The 13,694-nt window shown below is 42.7% G+C and overlaps 1 protein-coding gene across 2 annotated transcripts in view; it reads right to left on the bottom strand.

Moving 5' to 3' along the window:
• DOCK8 (dedicator of cytokinesis 8) overlaps positions 1-13,304 on the bottom strand; it is a 195,378-nt gene extending 182,074 nt beyond the window's left edge. Inside the window, exon 1 of one of the 2 annotated variants that reach the window (XM_089692587.1) lies at positions 12,663-13,304. In XM_089692587.1, coding sequence (XP_089548713.1) covers positions 12,663-12,715 — 53 coding nt within the window. In that variant the 5' untranslated portion in view covers positions 12,716-13,304. The remainder of the gene's footprint in view (positions 1-12,662) is intronic. The other variant, XM_089692586.1, reaches the window with a different exon arrangement.
• Positions 13,305-13,694: the final 390 nt, after the last annotated feature.

The raw sequence follows: 13,694 nt of genomic DNA on the forward strand, positions 1-13,694 counted from the left end.
TCAAGTCTTTTGCAGACTCTAATAGGTTTTCTTCTAAGATTGCCCTGTATTTGGCTCCATCCATCTTCCCATCAACTCTGACCAGCTTCCCTATCTCTGCTGAAGAAAAGCATTCCCCACAGTATGATGCTGCCACCAGCATGTTTCATGGGGGGGGATGGTGTGTTCAGGGTGATGTGCAGTGTTAGTTTTCCACCACACATAGTGTTTTGTTTTTAGGCCAAAAAGTTCAATTATGGTATCATCTGACCAGAGCACCTTCTTCCACATATTTGCTGTGTCCTCCACATGGCTTCTCGCAAACTGCATCCAGGACTTCTTATGGCTTTCTTTCAATGTTTTTTTGCAATTCTTCCATAAAGGCCAGATTTGTGGAGTGCACGACTAATAGTTGTCCTGTGGACAGATTCTCCCAGATCTGTGGATCTCTGCAGCTCCTCCAGAGTTACCATGGACCTCTTGGCTGCTTCTCTGATTAATGCTCTCCTTGTCCGACCTGTCAGTTTAGGTGGACAGCCATGTCTTGGTATGTTTTCAGTTGTACCATACTCTTTTCCATTTTTCGGATGGTGTATTGAACAGTGCTTTGTGAGATGTTCAAAGCTTGGGATATTTTTTTATAACCTAACCCTGCTTTAAACATCTCCACAGCTTTATCTCTGACCTGTCTGATGTGTTCCCCAGCCTTCATGATGCTGTTTGTTCACTAATGTTCTCTAACAAACCTCTGAAGGCTTCACAGAAAAGCTGTATTTATACTGAGATCAAATTACACACAGGTGGACTCTGTTTACTAATTAGGTGACTTCTGAAGGCAATTGGTTCCACTAGATTTTAGTTAGGGGTATCAGAGTAAAGGGGGCTGATTACAAATGCATGCCACACTTTTCAGATATTTGTAAAAACTTTTGAAAACCATTTATTATTTTCCTTCCACTTCACAATTATGTGCTACTTTGTGTTGGTCAATCACATAAAATCCCAATAAAATACATTTAAGTTTTTAGCTGTCACATGACAAAATGTGAAAAATTTCAAGGAGTAGGAATACTTTTTCAAGGCACTGTACTTTAGTGCAGACCTGCTGCACCTCCCAGCTCCTGTCCTGCTGTTAACAACAGCATCCTTTAGCACAGTAATTTTACATACAGACTGCCTGTGTAACAGCGGGGTGGAAGCCGGGAGGTGCAGCCGGTCTTCACTGTACAGCAGTAAAGTACTAATATGTGGGGAAACTGATGGGGAGGAAACAAATGTGCGAGGAAGGGGGGGGGACGACGACACAGCTCTGTTAGGGACACAGTTGTGGAGTTCTGGTGATGGTGGTGGTGGTGGGGGGTGTAATGGCTCTGATGAGCACACAGCTGGTTGATGGCTCTTATGGGGACACAAATGTGTGGGGGGGCTGTAATGGGGACCCCAATTTGCAGGGAGACTCTGATGAGTGATGAGGGCACAAACAGTGGGGGGTCTATGATGAGGACACCAATTTATAGAAAGACTCTGATGGGGGATAGAGACACATATATATGGGGAGACTCTGACGGGAACACAGATGTAAGGTCCCATGCACACTGGAAGTTTATCCCTACTGCATGAGATCTGTGTTTTTCCGGCACTGCAACCACACTCTGAAAAGGGAAGAGGAGGCAGGTGCAGTGGGGACAATATGCTGATTAAAATGGAACTTTATTCTCTCAATCAACATTGACTATATTGAATCCTTATGCTGCTAGCATTAGTAAATAGATAGGAAAGTATATCAAATTACTTGTTTTTTAAATTCTTCAGTTACTTCCTGCTTTCCATGCCTAGGCAAATTATGTCATACATCCCAGAAGTCTTCAAGAGGGGAGGGTTTTCAGCTCAGCCTATGCCTGAGCTAAGGGTAGATGGATTCCAGGAAATAACTTTGCACTTACTCAAGATGGCCATGGCCAGAAATACTAGGGAGCATTTTTCAAAGTGAATTCTCAGCAAAATAAAGCATGGAGACATGGATGGATAAGGGAATTTGCTTTGAATATAAAAAATAAATTAAATAGCATTTTTGGCTTGTGTTGCTAAGATGCAGGGCAGTTCCCCTTTGAGTAAGCACATGGGGGATTGATTTACTAAAACTGGAGAGTGCAAAATCTGGTGTAGCTCTGCATAGAAACCAATCAGATTCCAAGTTTTTTTTGTCAAAGCATAAAGTAGAACTCCAGACAAAAACTTCTTGACATGTCCTTGTTGCTGATTTCCTACCTTTATTGAATATGTCATCCATTTTCTGGTTCATTCAGTAGTTGCTCCGAAATAGCCTATTCATTTTCAAATCAAACCGTTAAAGCGGTTTGCCTCCTCCCTCCCTCCACCGCCACATTTGGCATTTTTTTTTTGTGGGGGGAGCAGTTACCTGGTTTTGACAGGTACCAGCTCCCACTTCCAGTCAGATGCACCGAGGCGATCTGAGCCAGAAGTTTGCCCCCCTCCTTCCCCTGCAGCCTTCGGGGACACTTCACAGGTATGCTTTGCGCATGCACAGGAGGAAACTGGCTGTGATGCTGCAAGGCTTCACTTCTGGTTTCCCTTACTGAAGAATCGACTTGGGTGAGGATATCACTGGATCCCTGGACAGGTAAGTGTCCTTATATTAAAAATCAGCAACTACAGTATTTATAGGTGCTGACTTTTAATTTGTTTTTGGGGGGGAGACTGGAGCTACGCTTTAATTCTCTTTGGTTTCCTGTTTATAAGACCAGTGGCTGCTATGCCTCCTATTCCCCCAGCCACTGGTCTTGGCACATCCCTTCTGTAGTTCTTTCTCCAGGGAGCAGTGATGTAATTCAGCCCCACTTGCAGTGGTGGGCGGACTGAGACTCTCAGGCACATTCAACATGTACAGGCCTAGTGTACCTGCTCACATTCACTACAATTCCCTGTGGTTGATGGGAACTGTAATTTCCTTTTACTGCAGAGAGAAAGAGGAGAGGATATGATGTAATCCCTGCTGCTACACCTCCTCCTTGGCAGAGCAGATGCTGTTGAATTAAAATTAAATTAGACTTTTCTCCTCAATGGTAATGATTTTCAAAATTGTGTGTACTAAAAGGTGATTTTCTTTGCCTATCCCGGAGCGCTTCTTTAACTGAACAAGCTGTAGTAAGAAGCTGATTGGCTACCATGCATAGCTGCACCTGATTTTACACTCTTCAGTTTTAGCAATTCAACCCCAATATGTACCTAACCACTTCCCGCCCAGGCCTATAGCAACCTGACGGCTTAGTGTTCTTAATTGAGACAAGTACACACTATAGAGCAGGCATCACTAAATGGCGGAATGGGGTCCGGATGCAGACCGAGTCACTGTCCCATCCGGACCCATGCAGTCCTGTCATTTAGGAGCCTTTTCTTCCCCCAGCTGTCTCATGGTCATCCTCACAGAGCTGACAGCGGGAGGCAGGACAGTTCTGGATGGAGGGTGGGAGCTGCCCGAGGTTAACAAGCAGGTGATTGGTCGCTAGGATTAAGGGCAGTCCTAGCAATCAATCACTGTCTGCAATCATTGTCTGTGTAAGGTAGGACAGTGGGGGGTGAAGTTAAAGTGGCTAAGGACATTAGTGTGAAGGGGGGCAAAGACTGAATGTGGGGGGGCTGAAGACAGTACTGTGGGGGCTAAGGACTGTTGTGTGTGGGGGCTGAGGACATTAAAGTGGGGGGGGTGAGAACTGTAATGTGGGGGCTGAGGACAGTAACATGGGGGGGCTGAGGACAGTAATGTGGGGGCTGAGGACAGTAACATGGGGGGGCTGAGGACAGTAACATGGGGGGGCTGAGGACAGTAACATGGGGGGGGGCTGAGGACAGTAATGTGGGGGCTGAGGACAGTAACATGGGGGGAAGGTCTGGGGACAGTAATGTGGGGGGATGATATAAAAAGGGGCAGAAGGGGGCAGAGAACAGTAATGTTGGGGCGGGGGGTGATGTCAAGGAAGTGTGAGAACACTACTGTGAAAGGGGTGTAGGGGGGTGATGTAAAGGGGAGCAGAGGACACTCATCAAGAGGGATCTTTCTGTGAATGAGGAGGGGACTGTGATGTGCAGTTGGGATTGAGGACACTGATGTAAGAACAGATTCAGATCTCTACATGTGCATTTGGTGCACACGTTGTGGGTAGGTCAGCACTACCTGCTAGAAACCTGAAGTCCCCGACCATTTTTTTTCAAAATCTCGCTGCAGCAACACGTGGCGCACACGAAAATACACCACAGGGGCCTACATGAGATTCGGACCTCTGATGCATGCAAATTTTACAGCCTGGACCTTGGTGAATTTTAATTCAATACCCCTGCTATAGAGGGATATGCTTTTTTCATATTTCATATGTGAGGTTTACAACCACTTTAAAGCTAGTTATTTAACCACCTCCTGCCTGCCATATAAGGGAATGATGGGTGGGCAGCGGCGGCTCTCTTGTACTGTGAGGACGTCATATGACATTTTCCCACACTACCTGTGCATGTGTGCCCCCGAGGGTGCACGACATTGCGATCGTTATTGTGCTGTGTCCCTGGGACACAGCGGATCACAGATCATAGTAAAGAGCAGAAGACGCAGGCTCTGTCATGTGATCAGCTGTGTCCAATCACAGCTGATTGCATGTAAACAGGAAATGCCGATTATTGGCAGTCCTCTCTTCACGTTGATAGCATGTGAGGACAGGAGAGCTGGTAAGTGGCATTCCTCAGAGTGGACATCTACACTGTTCATCAGGGCACTGATGATCAGTGTCCTGATGATCAGTGTAGCCCCATCAGTGCCACCTGTCCGTGCCCATCAATGCCAGCTGTCAGTCCCATCAATGCCACATACCAGTGTCCATCAGTGCACATCAGTGCCACATATTAGTGCATACCAGTGCACATCAATGCCACATATCAGTGCAAATCAGAGCTGCCTTTCAGTGCCAACTATCAGTGCCAGTCAGTGCTGCATATCAGTGCCCGTCAGTGCCGCCTAACAGTTCCAATCAGTGCCGCCTATCAGTGCAAGTCAGTGCCGTCTATCAGTGCCATATATGAGTTCTGCCTTTCAGTGCCCATCAATGATGCCTGTCAATGCCAACCAGTGATGCCTGTCAATATCCATCAGTGTCACCTATCAGTGCCTCCTCATCAGTGCTGCCTATCAGTGCCCATCACTGCATCCTCATTAGCGCACATCAGTGAACGAGAGAAATTACTTATTTATTATTATTATACAGTATTTATATAGCGCTAAAAGGTTTGCTCAGCGCTGTACATTATAGTGGGGGACAGAACATGAGACAATACAGTAACAAAACAAAACACGAGGGGGTCAAGGGCCCTGCTCTTTCGAGCTTACATATTTACAAAATTTTATAACAGAAACTAAGAAAAAACTTTTTTTCAAAAGTTTCTGTCTTTTTTAGTTTGTTTAGCAAAAAATAAAAAACCCAGAGGTGATTAAATACCAACAATAGAAAGTTGTATATGGCTCAAAAAAAGATAAAAATGTTGTTTGGGTGCAGTGTTGCATGACCGCACAACTGTCATTCAAAGTGTGACAGAGCTGAAAGCTGAAAATTGACCTGGGCAGGAAGGGGGTAAAAGTGCCCGGCAGGCAAGTGGTTAATGAGATGCTTATAGAAAGAAAATTCTTTCTGAATTTGACCCATGTATGGCCGGCTGAATTCTTTAGATTTACAAAAAAGCTTATAATATGAGGTCAAATCTAAACAACACTTTCAATGGTATCCAATTAGGCAGACCCTTCCACTACAGAGTTGAAGGTAAATCTAAAGGAAATTGGGCAGAAAAAAAATTGAAAATAAAATTGTATAATGTATGGCCAGTCTAACATGAATGCCTCTGACTGAGCTCAGACACAAATGGTTTATGTTCAGGGTCACCAGCTATGGTAGACTTCCTGAATGATGCTAGGCACTCATAGCATATCATGGAGTAGAAAACTGAAGGAAGAGGGCCCAGTCTACGATCTCACTAGGGTTGCCATCTCATCGACTTTAAACCCGAACACATATTAATTACACAGCTTCTGTGACTGATTAAGGTGGTAAATAAACTCATTTAGTGCCTTATCTGCACTAAATTAGCCTTTTTACATGCGTTATGGCATGTGTGTTTGTGCACTGTTGTAGCCTTTTAACCTCTTCCCTACTGTGCTATAGCCAAAAGATTGCTACAGCGCGGTTGCCTAGTTCTGGGAGGACGTCCATGGACACATCTTATCATGTGATACGGTAAACGTCCTATGACACAGCAGATCACTGTGTAAATACAGTTGCCGGTTATCGGCCGCACTTTCCTCATGCTGTCACAGCGTGAGGAAAGTACTGTAGATAACCGGCAATTGACAGAGATGTGATCGGCACTGATCATCAGAGCACTGATCAACAGTGCCCTGATGATCAGTGCCCAGCAGTGCCACCCACCTGTGCCCATCAGTGCCACCCACCTGTGTCCTGCAGTGCCCAGCAGTGCCACCCATCAGTGCTGCCCATCAGTGCCCAGCAGTGCCATCAGTCAGTGCCACCCATCAGTGCCATCTACCAGAGCCCATCAGTGCTGCCTATCAGTGCAACATTATCAGTGCCAGCTCATTAGTGCCGCCTATCAGTGCCCATCAGTGCTGTCTATCCGTGCCACCTCATCAGTGCTGCCTATCAGTGCCCATCAGTGCTGCCAATCAGTGCAGCCTCATCAATGCACATCAGCGAAAGAGAAAAATTATCTGTTTGCAAAATTTTATAATAGAAACAAAGAAAACCTTTTTTTCACATGTTTATCTCTGTTTTGTTTATAGTGTAAAAAAAATAAAACACCCAGTGGCGATTACATACTAACAAAAGAAAGCTCTATTTGTGCGAAAAAAATGATAAAAATTTAATTTGCGTACAGTGTTGCATGACCACGCAATTGTCATTCAAAGTGCGACAGCTTTGAAAGCTGAAAATTGGCCTGGGCAGGAAGGGGATATCAGTGCCTGTTAGACAAGTGGTTACTATCAATGTTTTGTTGTGTTTCCTGCATGCTTGTTTTTGCCTACAAAAAAGTGCATCTACCTGTATTAGCAATAATCTCTGTGGACCCCAAAATGCAGGAAAATGCACACAGGCTGCATTTCTTGTAACACATCGCACTGAATGGCTCTAATTGGCTAGTATACCAAATCTATATTTGCTGTGGGTTCCCTGCGGTAGTTAATTGTGTATTTAATTACCACTGAAAGCTGCTTAGATGTGGAGAACCTAAATTTAGCCTTAACTACTGATATACATCTCTGTCAGTGGAAGTTTATATCTGCAGAGTAGCTGTCTAGTGTAAGCAGTAGGCCACTTTAAAATGAGTCCATTTTAGACAAAACTTTTATTGGCCACCAATGTCTGTTCAAAAAATTCAAAGTGGCACTCCAGGGAAAACTTTTTTTTTGTGTTTGACTAAGGCTGGCCATACATTATACAATTATCTGCAGATTTTCTGCCCAATTTCCTTTAGATTTACCTTCAACTATGTAGTGCAAGGGCCTGCCTAATTGGATACAACTGAAAGTGTTGTTTAGGTTTGTCCTCCTATTATATGGTTTTTGGTAAATCTAAACCAAAAATCTGCAGATAATTGTATAATGTATGGCCAGCCTTAATGGCTACTTTCACCTAAGATCATTAACATAGGTGTTTTGATTTGAAACACAAAACATGAGTGTGCTCTGACCTCCTCTACCCAAACAAATTAGAATGGGACACCTGTGCTAAGCTTAACCCCTTTGCGTCGGTGCCTCCTGGCCCGTCAGCCCTGGTTCACACTGATGTGGGGCGGAATTTGCAGCGTTTTCAGTGCGAATTCCGCACCGCATCACAATCGCACCCCTTTCATACGAACCGATGCGAGTGTGTATGTTATGTTAACAACACCCTGACATTGGTCCACAAAACACGGTGCAATGTGCAGAATCAGATCGCATAGGTGTGAATACCTATGCGATCCGATTCTAGTGCGGACTAAAAAGGGTCATGCACGGTTTTGGTGCGGGTGCGGTGCGAATAGAGCCATACAAAATGTATGGCTCTGATCGCACCGCACACAAATCGCATGTGATTTGTACAGGAATGCGGTGCGGTTCTTGGGCGAATCACATGGGATTTACCGCACTGCTGTAGTGCGAACCTAGGCTTAAGGGGTTTCTGATGCCGGGAGGCCAGGCGAGGTTTAGGGTCATGTGACCACCGTGATTGTCTGTCACTGCAGTCACATGATCGAAAAAGGTCCGGATCACAAGAAGAGATCAGGACCTTTCCGTGGGACAACAATACATGTGGTGGGAGCGCGCAGGAATTAAAGCACAATTCTGGGCAAAATTATTATTTTTCCATGCAGTGGGGCTGTCCCCACACTGCATAGATTAAATGCTCATTTCTGTCTAAGCCTGGGTTCACACTGATGCGGTGCAGAAGTTGCACCAGTTTCTGTGTGAATTAGGCACCACATCATAATTGCACCCTGTTCATACAAACCACTGTGGGTGTGTACTTTAGGTTAACGACACCCCAAAATCAGTTCGCAAAAAGCGGTGAGATGTGCAGAATCGGATCACATTAAAAAAAAATAAGTACACAGTGTGTACTGTGGGAGACCAGATATAGTGAATGCAGGATCCTGGGTTTAGTAACGCTTTAACAAGACCCTGAAGTCGGTTTGCAAAATGCGGTGCGATGTGCAGAATATGAACACCCATGTGATTTGATTCTGGTATAGACAAAAAAAAGGCTCCTGCACTTTTTTGATGCGGATGCGGTGCGATTTGAGCCATACATGTATGTATTGTACCGCACAGAAATCGCATGTGATTTGCACAGGAATATGGTGCGTTTCCTAGGCTAAGGGCTCTGAAAGCAAAGATATACTTACATAATCCTTGCTGCTCCTGCCCACCCCCCTGCATGCTAGCGGTCTTGTGAATAGGCTGTTCCTGAGGTCATCACGCCCATAGACCTGATCCAGACGTGATGGTGGACGGAACAGTCCACCAATGGACGTGGGTGAGAGCAGTTTTCAAAGGATCGGAGGAATGGGTAAGTACAGTTTTTCCCTGAGCCCCTAGAAAAAAGCAGCACTTAACCCATGCCATGTGGGCACAGTCCCACTGCATGGGAAAATAAAAGTTTTAACCAGAGTTCTGCTCTAAAGTCTGCAGGCTGTTCCAGAACTTTGATAATGGATAAAATGTCAACACTCGCTAACTGATCCTTCATCAACATGCTATTGTAACATTGTTAAAATCTAGGCAAGACAAATGCTAACACATTTCTCACACTGAGGCCTAAGGCTGGCCATACACTATACAATTTTTTTTTTGCTAAGTCTAAAGCAAAATTCCCAAGAAAATTGTATAATGTATGGCCAGCCTTACTCATAGCTGTCTATAAGATATGTCACAATTAATTAACCTTAAACATTATTAGCAACTCAATGCTAATAATGACATTTCAGCTGCTAATAATGTTGCACATTGATGACATCCTAATACACATTTACATGTAGGGTATTGTGCAATTTGTGTCCAATAATTTTTAGTTTTTGCTTGTTTTTTTCTTGTTTCTTTTATGTATATGATTTTATTTGTTTAATTACAGTAAGATTTAGTTGTGTATTTATAATCTCCATCCCTCATTGGATAGGGTGCTGAGGGTATTTAATTGTGAAATAGAGGATCTGGCAGCCAGCTATTATCATTATTATTATTATTATACAGGATTTATATAGCGCCAATAGTTTGCTCAGCGCTTTACATTATAATGGGAGACAATACATGAGACAGTACAGTAACAATACGATTCAATATATTAGGGGTTCGAGGGCCCTGCTCCTTGGAGCTTACAATCTAGGAGGGAGGGGATAGTGGTACAGGAGGAAACAACTGTGGGGGATGAAGTGGTAGGAAGAGTGGAGTTCAGTAATTACCTGAAGGCGGGGTAGGCTTCCCTGACGAGATAGGTTTTCAGGGTGCTCCTAAAGGTGAGGAGAGTAGGTGATAGTCTGATGGATTGGGGTAGGGAGTTCCAGAGGATGGGGGAAGCCCTGGAGAAGTCCTGGAGGCGGGCATGGGAGGAGGAGACCAGGGAAATAGCAGCTATAAGAAGGACCTCACTGGCCAAAAAGCATTAGTTACTGCCCATGCCCGAATTTTATTTATGTTATAATATATCAAATAAAGTGTCAGTTACTGAGTTTTGGCGGTTTTTCCATTATCTAAGCTCTGTTTTGATTTGTGACAGATTTCCTTCAAATTTCAGTCCTTTTACAATGGCTGAAAATGACTTTGGACGGGGCCCACCAGTTTAAATTTAACATTTTACTACAGGACCTTCAAAGCAGAATTGCATCTTGTCCCTGAAATAATTGCAACATGCAGCTTTGGGTTAATGCAAATTAGTTTTGAAGTGTATGAAGCCATGTAGCACAGTATACACTTGCAGAGCTGACCTCAGAAGGGTGCTATACTGTAGGAGTTGGAAATGCACACTAAGGTTCCTCTTTTATTGCCTTTATGAAAAAATACATGTATTAGTAAGATATGCAAACTATCTGGTACTTTTACTAATCAAGCAACATAATAGCAGCACTTTATCCATTTTAAACATCATGTTTTCCTCTTATCAATAATAAAAGTAAACATGCAAACAATAACTTATTACACTACATTAATCCAATATGTTTCATTTTGATATAGAAAGGCTCTTCATTTCTTCAGCGATTGGGAAAACTGACAGCGCAAGTGTACTGTAAGTGATCTGGAGCAGAGCTGACAATGCACTACCTTTTAGGAGTGGTGTGTACTCTTCATTCCTCTGTAACTTGTGCCCACAGGCTACTAAAAGCTCCACCAAAAGTACACTGCACATCAGTTATGTAGCTGCTTCTCTACAACTCTGCAAGTAGAATCTTCAGAATGGAATATCTCCTCCAAAACAGGAATGAAAATAGTTTTCTGTCCCTGTGGTTCTATAATTTTGACATCACTCAAACAATGTAGAAACCTAATAGGAATAAAAACTATTTTTATTCCTATTGTGATTCACCATATTATTTGAGTTATGTAGAAGTTACTGAAGTGAAAGACAGAAATTGTAGCAAACTATTTTTATTCCTCTAAAGTTTCATTACATCATTTGACTGAAGTAGACATTTCTGAAACGGGAATTGTAGAAAACTAGCTTCTTTCATTTTTTTTGCTAATATCTGTGTTCTAGCTTAGACATGTCATGTAAAAATGTCATTATTGCAACTCAGTAAGTGCAATGATAATTACCCTGATATTTAAACAAACAAAAAAAAATAATATATATATACACACACATATATATATATAGTATATCTAGTAAAAACATGGAGATTATCATTGCCCATATACTTTATATAAAAAGCAGGAGATCAGTATTGCCCATATATACAGTATATGGGCAATACTGATCTCCCTGTCTTTTACATACAGTAATTGGGCAATGCCGATCTCCCTGATTTTTATATACAGTATATGGGTGATGGCGATCTCCCTGTTTTTTTAAAAACAGTATATGGGTGTTGCTGATCTCTGTTTTTTTTATATACAGTAAATGGCCAATGCTGACCTCCTTTTTTTTTATAGACAGTATATGGTCAATGATGATCTCCCTCTTTTTATATGCAGTATTTGGGCAATACTGATCTCTGGGTTTGTATATACGGTATATGGGCAATGCTGATCTCTGGGTTTTTTTTATATACAGTATATAGGAAATGCTGATCTCCCTATTTTTTATAGACAGTATATGGTCAATGCTTATCTCCCTGATTTTTATATAAAATATAAGGGCAGTGCTGATCTCCCTGTTTTTTATATACACTATATGGGTAATGCTCATCTCCCTATTTTTTATAGACAGTATATGGTCAATGATGATCCCCCTGTTTTTATATGCAGTATATAGGAAATGCTGATCTCTGGGTTTTTATATACAGTATATAGGCAATGCTGATCTCTGGGTTTTTATATACAGTATGTTATCAATGCTGATCTCCCTATTTTTTATATACAGTATATTGTCAATGCTGATCTCCCTATTTTTGTATATACATTATAAGTGCAGTGCAGATCTTCATTTTTTATATACAATATATAGGTAATGCTGATCTCCCTATTTTTTATAGACAGTACATCCTATTTTTTATAGACAGTACATAATCAAGGATGATCTCCCTGTGTTTTATATACAGTATATAGGCAGTGCTGTCCTCTGGGTTTTGTATATACAGTATATGGACAATTCTGATTATAGACATTATATAATCAGTGATGAGCTCTCTGGTTATATATACAATATATGGTCAATGCTGATCACTCTGGTTTATCTCTAGTATTTAGACAATGCTGATCTCCTACTTTTTATTTACAGTGAATGAGCAATACTGATCTCTCTGTTTTTTTTAAACACAATATATGAGCAATACTTCTCTCTCTCTTTATACACAGTATGTAGGCAATGCTGATCTCCTTTTATATATTGTACATGGTCAATGCTGATCCCCCTGCTTTGGCTAAGAGACGATCTAGGAGTTATTAGTAATAATAAGAAGAAGCAGAGAGGAAGGTATGTGTTTACCTGTTGAGTTTCAGAGCGAACGCCCTCCTCTCAGCGCTGGAGAGTGAAGCCATGGTGGTTGATTGCTGTGTGCCAGTGCAGCACTCTCCTTCATGCCTCTGTAGTGTCAGCGAGCTGTCATTTCTCACTTCCGTATTACCCCTCCCTGGGAGCTTGCTGCCACCCTGCCTGCCTGCCTACTGGGGGAGGGATGCACAGCTATCAGGGCGATCAGCTTGCTACAACCAACTGTTTCTTCCACTGTCACCATTTGATTAGGATCTCCGTTATTATGCTCAAGGTTGTCAACAGGATGAGTTCCATTCAGAGTTTAAAATGAACTTATTTCCGACTTTCTAGACCATCGGTATAGTCATATCCGCATGTGTCAGCTGTTCTTATCACTGTACATATGCCTGATCCAAAATGAAGTGAAGTCCTCCCCTGCCCCACGTTGCAGATTGAGGAATGTACTGTGTTCACACAGGCTTGTTAGGCTCAATCATGTTGAAATGTGACCCCAGCTCTGACAGGGGGTTAATCTGCTCTTTCAAAGTCGGCTGTTCTCATTCCCACATTCATTTCTGAGTATGCCTGGGCTTTTCTTCATCACTCCACTCCTGATCCTTCTGTGCTATTGTTCCAGATAGAAGACTTCCATCACTCCTCAGTTTCCTCCTTTTGTCTGGAAATCTTCATGACTGCGTTTGTAAAATGTAACTTCTGCTTTCGGAAGTGACCTAAAGGTGCAGCGCGCCCTCATTTTCATTTTTAAAAAGGAATCGCTTAGTAACAAAGACCAATGTCGTGGTATGAGGAACATGTTCATTTCAATCTGTCAAGAGCTGGGAATTTTAAATTTCATGTTACTAAATGATTACAAATGTTGCTGAGCCCTGGTTCACACTAATGCCCTGCGGAATTCACAGCAGTTTCTGCACCGCATCATAATCGCACCCAGGGCTGCTGTTAGAAACCATGGGACCCCTTACAGCTAACCTGACAGGGCCCCCCAAACCACAGGGCCCCATACAGCCAACCTAACAGGGCCCC

The sequence above is a fragment of the Staurois parvus genome, unplaced genomic scaffold, assembly GCF_062004578.1.
Source record: "Staurois parvus isolate SC_StPar_1 unplaced genomic scaffold, SC_StPar_1.0 ptg000596l, whole genome shotgun sequence".
Taxonomy (NCBI): Eukaryota; Metazoa; Chordata; class Amphibia; order Anura; family Ranidae; genus Staurois; species Staurois parvus.